Source organism: Danio rerio, chromosome 5 (genome assembly GCF_052040795.2).
Source record: "Danio rerio strain M-AB ecotype USA chromosome 5, GRCz13ab, whole genome shotgun sequence".
NCBI lineage: Eukaryota > Metazoa > Chordata > Actinopteri > Cypriniformes > Danionidae > Danio > Danio rerio.
The window spans coordinates 73702501-73715000 of NC_141025.1; the positions used below are offsets into that span (position 1 = coordinate 73702501).

A 12500-nucleotide genomic window follows, 5' to 3' on the forward strand; every position below is an offset into this window, starting at 1 on the left:
ATACACTAACCAGCCACTTCATTAGGTACACCTTACTAGTACCAGCTTGAACCCCCTTTTGCCTTCAGAACTGCCTTAATCCTTGTGGCATAGATTCAGTAAGGTACTGGAAATATTCCTCAGAGGTTTTGGTCCATATTGACATGATAGCATCACTCAGTTGCTGCAGATTTGCCCGCTGCACAGCCATGATACCAATCTTTCGTTCCACCACATCCCTAAGGTGCTCTATTGGATTGAGATCTGGTGACTGTGGAGGCCATTTAAGTACAGTGAACTCATTGTCATGTTCAAGAAACCCGTCTGAGATAGCTGTAGCCATCAGAAAATGGGTACACTGTGATCATAAAGGGATTGACATGGTCTGAACCATTGATACAAGGCAGGATGGGTCATTGCTTTCATGCTATTGATGCCAAATTCTGACTTTACCATCCGAATGTGGAAGCACAAATCGAGACTTATCAGACCAGGCAACGTTTTTCTTTTTCTTTGTTTTTCTTCTCTTGTCCAATTTTGATGAGCCTCTGCCAATTGTAGCCTTGGTTTCCTCTTTCTTAGCTGACAGGAGTGGCACCAGGTGTGGTCTTCTGTTGGTGTAGCCCATCCACCTCAAGGTTGGAAGTATTGTGCGTTGGAACTGTTCTTCTTACCTCGGTTGTAACGAGTGCTTATTTGAGTTACTGTTGCCTTTCTATCAGCTGAAACCGGTCTGGCCATTCTCTTCTGGTATCAACAAGGCATTTGCACCCGCAGAACTGCCGCTCACTAGATATTTTCTTTTTTTCAGACCATTCTCTGTAAATCCTGGCGGTGGTTGTGCGTGAAAACCCCAGTAGATCAGCAGTTTCTGAAATACTCAGACCAGCCCGTCTGGCACCAACAAGATCTCTTAAATCACTTTTTTTCCCCATTCTGATCCTCGGTTTGAACTGCAGCAGATCCTCTTGACCATGTCTACATGCCTAAATGCATTGAGCTGGCTGATTAGAAATTTGTGTTAACGGGCAGTTGGACGGGTATACCTAATAAAGTGGCCGGTTAGCGTATGTTGTTGTTTTTCTGTGAGAACAATGTGTACAAGATAAACAGATTTCCTGAGTTGAATGTCTTTTGTTTTAATAGCAGAAGAAATTACAAATGCTAATATCACAGATTATGGTTGAAGCTTTAAAGTACCTGCAGAGCATTCAAACAGGTGAGTATGCAACCGATGCTTTTGTGTGTTAATGCTGACTTACTGTCTCTAATGATGACTTTAAACTAAGATTTCATGAAGCTCTTGAGCTTAGTCTCAAAACCAGCTCAGAGCATGTTCCATTTACAATAAGAAATTTCTATCAACTCTAAAATGTTTTTAAAGATTTTGTTAACATTGCAAAGTAATTAACAATAAGATTTAATTTTGTGTATATATATAAAGTTCATGTCAGAATTATTAGCCCCTCTTTGAATTTTCTTTTCTTTTTTTAATATTTCCCAAATGATGTTTAACAGGGCAAGGAAATTTTTATAGTATGTCTGATAATATTTTTTCTTCTGGAGAAAGTCTTATTTGCTTAATTTCGGCTAGAATAAAAGCAGCTTTTAATTTTTAAAACTCTATTTTAAGGTCAACATTATTAGCCCCTTTAAGTATTTTTTTTTATAGTTTACAAAACAAACCATCGTTATACAATAACTTGCCTAATTACCCTAACCTGCCCAGTTAACCTAACTAACCTAGTTAAGCCTTTAAATGTCACTTTAACCTGTATAGAAGTGTCTTAAAAATATCTAGTAACATATTACGTGCTGTCATCATGGCAAAGATAAAATAAATCAGTTATTAGAAATGAGTTATTAAAACTATTATAATTAGAAATGTGTTGAAAAGATCTTCTCTCCGTTAAACAGAAATTGTGGAAAAAATAAACGGGGGCTAATAATTCAGGGGGTTTAATAATTATATTAGTTTGTTTAGTTGTTTGTTTAGTACTTTTTACTCTCATCTGCTAAGTCAGTCTATTGTTTTCAGTCTTGCATTGAGCTACAAACTACATTTGGGTTCAGTTGACTGCTTAAATTGTCCAATTTGTTTTTGTCTTTCTGACTTAAGATGTTCCATTACATAGGCTAGATGAACATTGAGCACTGGCAGAAACATTGCCTGTAAATTTATATATCTCTTAATACAAACGAAACATTTATTGTCCCTGTGCAATTTACACTAAATTAGCCTTATACCATTTGTAAATTAATAAAATTAAAGGCGTTTACAGTAATTATTATGCAAATGCATTTGAACTGAACAATTTTTTTTTGAAAGTTAACATTACTTGTCCTTTGTTCTTGCAGATGACGCCTTTAAAAAAACTGAATGTGAGAACAATCTGAAGATGTTCACAGCCATCGCTCATCTACAGGTCTGCCTTTGTTTAAAGATCGATTTTGAGGCATTTGATAATATATTTTAATATAAACATTTCACAACAAATGAAATTGTTCATTTTACACTTGTTTAATCAGGAATGCACCAATTATCGGCCACCGATATTCATCACCGATATTACTTTAATTTACTAATGGTTTATAAATTGCATGGAGGAAATTAAATTTAATTCACATATAGAAACAGCATTGGCTTTATTTGTTAGGTTTAACTAAGAAAATGTTATATTGTGCCTAATTAAAAAATAAATAAATATCACATTCGAAGATTGTCATATTGTCATTTTGTTAACACTTTATAATAACTACACACTATAAATCATCTATTAAGCATTAGCAAATAGTGAATTCATTATCAGTTAAGCATTAACTCTACATTAATAAGCGTCAGTAAGCAGTTTATAACTGCAGCTACAAATGCTGTTTTCTTGTCTTATAAGCACCTGTATAATGTGTTCAATAATTGTATTTTCATACTTACTTAATGATTTATTTTTCATTACTATGTTAAGTATTGCATTATTTATAAACCAGTTGTATTGAAGAGTAGTTGAGGGTTTTTAGGATAATTCAAAATGAGTTAGTAAATGATTAATAAACTATTGAAATCAACATTTATATGTCTTATTATTCAGGCATATACTAATAGTTGACTAATATGTTAATAAATGCTTTATTTACTCAACTTCATGCAGTTTTGTGATCTAATCTAAAGTGTGGATTATTTATGCTTTATAAATCTCTTATAAATGACTATTAAAGGCTCCGAATCAAATGAACAATAATCCTTGCAATCTTTTCTAAAAAGTAAAATTACTGTAAAGTTTAAACATTGCCGAAAAACATTAGTGTCAAAATACGACAACAATATAATAATAATTTAAAAATATAATAAGATGCAATGTTTAAAATTCTACAGTGATTTTATTTTAGATTAGGTTGAAGTACAGTTTCATTTGTGTATCTTTAAATGAATAGGAATGAATAATGTCATTTTTCCTGTTTAGAATATAACTGAGCCTATATTTGTCATTTATAAGGGATTTATAAAGCATAAATAGTCCTCACTTTAGATTAGGTCACAAAACTAGATGAAGTTGAGTTAACAAAGCATTTATTATCATAGATAGTAACCATTAATATATGCCTGAATAATAAGACATATAAACGTTGATTTCAATAGTTTATTAATCATTTACTAACTCATTTTGAATTATCCTAAAAACCCTCAACTACTCTTTAATACAAATGGATTATGAATAATGCAATACTTAATATAGTAATGAAAAATAAATCATTAAGTATGAAAGTACAATTATTGAACACATTATACAGGTGCTTATAAGTCAAGAATAGAATATAAAATAGCTGCAGTTATAAACTGCTTACTAGCGCTTATTAATGTAGAGTTAATGCTTAACTGATAATGAATTTACTATTTGCTAATGCTTAATAGATGATTTATAGTGTGTAGTTATTATAAAGTGTTACCGTAATGTTTTGTGAACTCCTAAAATGTTGGAAGGTTGAATGTTAAATAGATCCTATCCATGTTCAGAAAAACTAATTTAATGGAAAAACAACTTAAACTAGTAGTATATGCAGTCAGTATGAAATCAGTATCGATATTGGCCAAAAAATCCTATCTGCGCCTCCAAAGATCTAATTCAAATGTGTGTGTGTGTGTGTGTTTTTATTTAGGAGGACTTTGACATCTTTTTGACACCAGAAGAATATGATGATCCAGTGGTGAGACATAAGTTCAACCAGCAGCTCATTACTGCATATGAGAACACACAGGCATGGCGGCGCTCTGGAAAACAACACCCGGACAAGGTTTCAGACAGTAACCTGAATGGCAGTGCTGCAGTAGCCAACGATCCGGATGGGAAAACCAAAAGCCTCTCTACTGAAGCAGGGCTACACCGGCTGGCCAGACAGCTGCAGAAGACCGAGCAGGAGCTGTGGGCAGACCTGGCACTGAGAGCACTGGATGCTGGAAATGTAGAGAAAGCCCTGCAGATCCTCAGGTGAGGAGAGGGAAGGCTGGATATTGAAGCTCAAAAATGGATACCTGAGATTAGGGCTGGGCGATTTGGCAAAAAAATAAAATCTAGGTTTTTTATAAAGTTTGACCGATTCACGATTTCGATTTTTTTATTTTTTTTTTGTGTTACTAGTCTTCTCAAAACATTACAACAACTGAAGTAACATTCTCTTTAAAAGTAACTTGAAAACCATCTGCTTAAGGAACATTGTATTTTTAATGGCCATGTCATACAAAAATCGGTCAAGGTGTAAATAAATGTAAAACAAATTCACGAGTTAAATAGCGTTGCTGAAGATTTGAATAAGAAGTATTTGTGTAAATATTGCAGTTGCAGAAATACAGAGGTATTTTTTAGCAAGTTTTGCTGAGCCTAGGAAAGATTGGCTGTCAGCTCGGCTTTGACTTTGTCTTCTGATTGAATGACAGGTTGTAAAGCTGCTGCCTTTTTCTTAAAAAGATAAAGTGGAAGAAAAAGGACTGAATATGGAAACTGTAAAGCCTTATTTAACCCAATGTGTGAAGTTGTGGACGTATAGCAGAAGCAAATACAAGCACCAGATGTGTGTCTAATATAAAATAATATATTTAATGTATTTTTCTTTTTTCCTCTTTTAAATATTGATCATTTGATGCGCTTTGCTCCACTCTCTGTTTTATGCTGCCTGATCTGTCTGGTTTTCAACTAGGTCCGCTAAATGACGTCATGGGGGCCGGTACTTTCATTTTCACTGCTACTGGCCCTCACCTCTGCTCGTGTTCAAACCAAAAGATCGGCGCGGTTTTTCACATGGCAGGTTCTTACGTCTTTCATACTTGTTGAGATCGAGTTTATCGACTTGATCAGGGAATATGTCTTGACAATCCACACAGACGTGACTCAGACTAATGCACAAGTAAAATCCTACATGACTTCACGCTTTAACAGGCAGTCAAGCAGTGTCAGAAGCACATGACAGTTTTAACTATCACACACCAAACGGGCACATTCGCATGATATTTAACATGAAACGAATCAGATGGCGCAGCTGAAAAATGAACTGCGTCTTGAATCATGGCTGGGTGGCGCCAGTGTGTGTATAGAAACCTGTTTAGAATTCTAAAATCCATGTCGCCGAGAGGCACTTTTGGTGTGCTTCCTGCTTCATACAGAGAGTGAACCAAAGCACATTGGGGCCATTATAATGTATTAAATGTATATTTTTTAAAAAAATCGCGATTCTCGATTTAATATAAAATTAAATCATCGTCAAAACGTAAATTCGAATTAATCGAAAAAATCTGAAAAATCGCCCAGCCCTACCTGAGATATGTTATACCTAAAAGTTTTATAAGTTTTAGGTGGTATTATTTATAAAAAGTTATTTTATAATTAATTAAAACTACTAAAAATCAGGAATTATGCCAAAGGAGGGTGAAAGTGAAAAACTCTTTTTAGCGATGTATGGTATTTCTTTCAGGGGGGAATACTGAAGTATATTAGGCTGCTCAAGTCATCTGCACTTAATATTTTACAGTTAGACTGAAGAGTTTACTAAATTACAGAAACAATTATTTTCTTTGGACACAAGAGGACTAACTAAGTTGGTGGTGCCATCTCGCGGCGGTGTGTGGATCTGTACCTACATTAAGGTACAAAGTATAAAGCTGTTAAGTTTTACTTAGGTGACTCGTCTTCCTTTTTTTGTCCTCGGGTGATCACCCTCCTGGTTTTGTGGACATGTTTACACGTGTTACTACGGAGACATGTTAATATGCTCCATTCAGTCAGTTCACTTGGCGCTAGTTGTTTGTCGTTGGCTTGGTGTGTGTACAGGCCTTTTTGATTAAACGTAGTTAATTGCGTCCTAAATGACTCACTATACACTACGCACTTACAGACTTCTACTCTCAAAGTGTAGTGTGTGAGTTTAGTGTCATCACAAATGGGGCACTGTTTCTTCCTGAATGAAAATTCTAACCGTTTCCAAGATAGCGTTTAAGGGCTCATTCCCATCAAAGGCGTCTTTGCTTTTAAAAAAACCTGAGACGCAACGCTTGAAAATGATTTGGGGAAAAAAGCGCATCTTAAAACATCCAGACACACTAGCACACTATCAGCATATGTCTCTGCTTAAAGGGACAATTCATTTAAAAATGAACATTTACACTCTGTTTACTCTTCCTCAAGTGGTTTCAAAGCTTCGAGTTTCTTTGTTCTGTTGAACCCTAAAAAAATAGATTTTTGAAGAGATCTGAAAACCTGTAACCATTGACTTCCATATACCTGTAACCAATATTATTATGGAAGTCTATGGTTACAGGTTTTCAGATCTCTTCATAATATCTTCTTGTGTGTTCATCAGAAAAAAAGATACTTAAACAGGTTTGGAAGAAGTGAAGAGTGAGTAAACGATGACAGAGTTTTCAGTTTCAGGTGAACTATCACTTTAAATCAGAGGTGTGCAAAGTATATATGCGACCCGCTAAACACTTTCATCCGGCTCTCGAGGGAGTTTTTAAAATGCTGCTTCTGAGTAACGGTTTGGTTCAGAATGAATAAATTAATGATGCAATTACAAGTAAACCCATAGGATGGCAGTATTGCACGCGGTAGTAAATATAAATAGCTGTGCAAATTAATTTGACTTGTAAATTTGATTTAATAATATAAAAAAAAAAATCTGTTTTGTGTTAATGTGACATATTTCTGTCCGATAATACATATTCCATGCATACTGCCACTATAAATAAAAGTTATTGCCACTTGGCCCTTCGCTTGGTTTGCAAAACTTGATTAGGCCCTCGGGTCTAAAAAGTTTGCCCACCACTGCTTTTAATGCTCTCAAGATAATGAGTGGATTCTGCAGACGGCCTTTAATTTGGTAGAGGGTGCTCTCTGGTGGCACTTGGAGGAACTCATTCATTCATTCATTTTCTTGTCGGCTTAATCGCTTTATTAATCCGGGGTCGCCACAGCGGAATGAACCGCCAACTTATCCAGCAAGTTTTCACGCAGCGGATTCCCTTCCAGCCGCAACCCATCTCTGGGAAACATCCACACACACACATTCACACACACACTACAGACAATTTAGCTAACCTAATTCACCTGTACCTGTGTGTTTGGACTGTGGGGGAAACCGGAGCACCTGGAGGAAATTCACGCGAAGGCAGGGAGAACATGCAAACTCCACACAAACTCCAAGGAGCCGAGGTTCGAACCAGCGACCTTCTTGCTGTGAGGCGACAGCACTACCTACTGCGCCACTGCCTTGCCCCTTGGAGGAACTACTATGGTGAAAATATAATTCTGTTCACAGCAAAAACAGCACCTTATTTACTTGCTTAAACACATGGACATTTACAGGGACAGTGCAGTTATGCCATTTTTTTTTCTAACATGACGTCTTTATTAGATTTTACAGTAAATCAAGCCCCATTACCCTGAACACACCCTAGAAAGGTTTAGTGGGATATAATAAAATAAATGAGAACGAGAATGATAGCTGTTTAATATGCTTTTTAATACATGTTTCTGTTTACCTCATGAAGCGAGTTATATCAGCACCACTCGAACTGCAGGACAGGACGTGTTTTGTTCAGCACCGCCCAGCGCCTCTGCCAAATGCTGGAAGAAAACGTGCCCATGGTTTTACCTGAAAAGACGAACCTGCCTGCTGTCATTCACCGGCTGGCCTGCCAGGCAATTACAGTCTGCCACAGTGGTACACCTTCACTTATTATATTTCATTACAGCACACATCTCATAAAGCTTTATTATACAGCATAAATAAATACACCTCTAACAAATCTCTCTTTTAAACTCATATTTTCCATAGGATTCTTTACAATATTATATTTGTGCATATACATTAGATTAGTCAGTACCAACTTAAACAAGTCTAACAAAATTACATCACCCAAATTAATATGTTGGGGAAAATGTAATGATATATCATTTTGATTTAATAAACAGGACAAATCAAGAGAAACATGACATTTCGTAGCTTGTAATTAGTTTTTGCAATAACTCGTTTGAATTTAAATGTATTATATTTCTATTTCCAAAGATCCTAACTCTTAATGGATATAGATGTTTAATAAAACAGTTTCTATCTATTTATCTATCTATCTATCTATCTATCTATCTATCTATCTATCTATCTATCTATCTATCTATCTATCTATCTATCTATCTATCTATCTATCTATCTATCTATCTATCTATCTATCTATCTATCTATCTATCTATCTCTCTCTCTCTCTCTCTCTCTCTCTCTCTCTCTCTCTCTCTCTCTATCTATCTATCTATCTATCTATCTATCTCTCTCTCTATCTCTCTATCTCTCTATCTATCTATCTCTCTCTCTCTCTCTCTCTCTCTATCCATCTTTCTCTCTCTCTCTCTCTCCATCCATCTATCCATCTATCGTCCATGCATCCATCCATCCATCGATCCATCTGCCTATCATCCTTCCATCTGTCTGTCTGTCGTCTATACATCCATCCTTACATCGATCCATCTGTCTATATTATTTATCCGTCCATCTATCGATCCATCTGTCCATTTGTTCCTTCATTCTCTGCACCAAATTCAAAAAAGTGATGCATTTTCTTTTTCACAGACCTCCTGCTGGACTGTTTGGAACTGTGTAAAAGCACCCGAACTGCTGCAGATGTGTACAGACAGTGCCAAATTGAAGATTTTGGATTTTTTGCTAAGGTCTGATTGCTATTTATTCTTGCGGATCTGTATATTCATGAACATTGCCATTTCATTAGTCCATTTATGTTCTGTCAAGCTATTAACAGTAATAGTGGTTGATTTGGGTGCAGAGATATTCAACAAGTGTACAATGATTTTAATTAATTTCTGCCTACACTTTAAAAGATGCTGGGTTCCACACAATCAATTTGTGTTGGGGCAACATGAAGGAATTAAGTTAGCTTAAATGTTGTTACAAATTTAAGTGGATTGAACATAAAACAATTAAGTTAGATTGAATGTGAAAATGATCATGATTTAAATTAGATTATTTATTGATTTGTTTATATTTCAAAGGTTTTATTTTAATATCCACTGTATGTGTTTTCAAGGAATCTTCAATGAGTGGTGAAGAGGATGCGTATGCCGAATCCCATTTTCACGATGTGTTCAATGAGGATGGCATTGTGCTAGATCCAGTTTCAGTGCTCCCGCTCCAATATAAAATCACCAGAAATTTGTTACCACTGTCAGGTAAGAGCTACAGTTGAAATGGCCATTTCACACACTCAGACTATCTTCTGAAAAAAATTAATACAACTCTCTCATAAAAAACTGCTGTAAATATATGCTTGCTCATGGAAAAAAAGGTACTGTATACCAGGGGTTCCCAAATTTTTCAGCCCGCGACCCCCAAAATAACAATGCCAGTGACTCGCGACCCCCAATGTCCTCTGATGTGGTTATAAATTCAGAAACCTTGCATGCAATGACGCAGACACACCAATTAAATTTGTGTCAGTGCTTAAAATGTACCAGAAAGTATAACCTGATGTTATAAAATCAAAATGCATCTGACGCTACTATAACTATAACTATAAACTATAAACGACTATTTTTATTTTCAGTAAAGTTATGGATAAAATATGTTAATTCTTATGGTTTAAAAAAAAAAAAATAGATTTTTGGAACTCACCAGCAACCCCCCTTCATTGCCCCGCGACCCCTCGGGGGGTCCCGACCCCCACTTTGAGAACCACTGCTGTATACAACTGTGTCAGTGTGTGACAATGACTTAAATGTCTGATTTGCATTTTGTCTACATTTCAAAAAAATAATTAAATGGGATTAGTTGAAGGATTTAAAGGTATAAAGCACTGAACAGAATTTAAATTTCATTGGTAAAGTGACTTATTAGACCTTTAAGTCTAGTGTAGATTTAAACCTCTATGCAGCATTATAGTCAACTGCACCCAGTGAACCATGTTTTGCTTGCTTTTTAATGTTTTTTTATTTTATTATTATTATTATTTTTTAGAATCAAGGCTTTTCCCTTTTGACTGCTCCTGTCTGTCATACTGTTCTACCAAAGAAGGTAAGGTACACACATTATTCAACATTATTAATATTCACCGGGTGTATGATAGGGCCCAAAGTGTGTAATACAGCATCAGTATTTCAATGCTATTTCAATAGGCAGGTAGAACTGATTGCTGATCTAGCATAAAGTTTGTATGCTATGGTAGGCAGGATTTTTATTTCATACAAGAATAAAAATTATCCTTGGCAAAATGTGGGAAAACGTGTGAATATTCCAATTGTTTTGGGATTTATCATGCTTGAAATGCGAAATGTGCGAACTCAAAAAATGATGTTTGCTGTTTGTTCAATCTATTTGAATTAAATAAGCTGTAACACAATTCTTGAGGTTTTTTTTTTTTTTTGAGACAAATGAATTATTTTATGTTTAAACCACATATGCGTTTTTACAAATTTAACTTAATTTCTTGTTGTTCTAACACATGTGAAATTATACCAATTTAAGTGGATTAAACATAAATCAATTTAGTTGTCAAAAAAACAAACAAATTGAAATGCAAAAAATTATTATTTCATTTTAAATAAGTATCTAATAGAAATAAATAAAAAAATATATAAAAATCTTTGAGTGTAGTTTTACAGTTTTTTTTGTTTTATAAAAAAACTAATAATTCTCAAATTATTTTTAATAATTACCCATTATTATTCTATTAATAACTAATTTTATTCATAAAATATCTGTCCGTTTTCTCAGACGCTGAATTGGTTGGGCCTTTGCTCAATCCCATGGCCTCTATGCTGCAAATGCTCCAGGAGTGCAGTCAGCTTGAGCTGGCTGTGCGGCTTCTGATGGAGTCTTATGGCAGTATACTCCTACACTTTGTTTCTAACAACATGGACATCTCACTAAGCAAGAGGGTGAGCATTCGGTTCAACTGGTTGAGAGATATATTATGAAAATTCCTATTCTTGATAATTATATATTTGTCTCATTTCCAGCTTCAGTCTAACAACCGCATGGCCAGAGACAAACAAACTCTGGACAAAATCGAGAAAACGGTCCTCTCGTCCGTCTCTGTGGTCGTGGTCTCCTTGTTACAGAAGGTGTGCAAAGATACAGTTGAAGTCTGAGTTGTTAGCCCTCTTGGATTATTAGCGTGCTCGATTTAAAAAAAATATATATATATTTATTTATTTATTTTTGTCCAATTTCTGTTTAACGAAAAGAAGACTTTTTTTTCTTTTTCCAAAAGTTTTTATTGCAGTTTCCAAATTTACATACAGATGTATGATATATATAAATATATAGGGTTTTCCATAATGGGTACACAAAACAACCACACATCGAAATCATGAAGTTGTAAAAATTAAAGAAATTATAAAATACTAAATAAATAAATACAGAAATTACATTAATGATTCAAGTACATTATAAGAACAATCAAATCCTTACTCTCATAATTGTTTTGTTTATCATCAAAAAGAAAACCGATAAAACTGATTGGTTGCTTTTTAATTACAATTCATTTGTGTACTTTTTTTTTTTTTAACCAAATTGTGGCAGTTCACTCCAGCCTACCCTTTTTTCCCCTCTAAACTATACACTACCGGTCCAAAGTTTGGGGTCAGAATTTTTTAAAAATGTTTTAAAATAAGCTTCTCCTCACCAAGACTGCATTTTTTAAATCAAAAATACAGAACAAAATGTAAATTGTGAAATTTTATTGCACTATAAAATAACCGTTACAGTTGTTATAAGTACGACAGACGATGCTCACTGACAGTATAGAGTCCCCTTCACTATACTGGGGCATTAGGACTCGCACTGACTGCAGGTTGAGCGCCCCCTGCTGGCCTCACTAACACTACTTCCAACAGCAAACTAGTTTTCCCATGTGGTCTCCCATTCAGATACTGACCAGGCTCAGCCCTGCTTAGCTTCAGTGAGTAACTGGTTTTGGGCTGCAGGGTAATATGGCTGTGGCTATTATGTCAAAGCAGTCACTAATTTGAGAT

At 35.1% G+C, this 12500-nt stretch overlaps 1 protein-coding gene across 3 annotated transcripts in view; it reads left to right on the plus strand.

The window, feature by feature from the left end:
• Positions 1-12500, plus strand: part of kntc1 (kinetochore associated 1) — a 77249-nt gene that overhangs the window by 28714 nt on the left and 36035 nt on the right. For all 3 annotated transcript variants that reach the window (XM_087254298.1, XM_087254296.1, XM_087254297.1), the window contains 9 exons: positions 1126-1198; positions 2338-2405; positions 4132-4460; positions 8012-8184; positions 9085-9182; positions 9557-9698; positions 10483-10539; positions 11239-11402; positions 11484-11588. In XM_087254298.1, the coding sequence (XP_087110424.1) occupies positions 1126-1198; positions 2338-2405; positions 4132-4460; positions 8012-8184; positions 9085-9182; positions 9557-9698; positions 10483-10539; positions 11239-11402; positions 11484-11588 (1209 nt within the window). The remainder of the gene's footprint in view (positions 1-1125; positions 1199-2337; positions 2406-4131; positions 4461-8011; positions 8185-9084; positions 9183-9556; positions 9699-10482; positions 10540-11238; positions 11403-11483; positions 11589-12500) is intronic.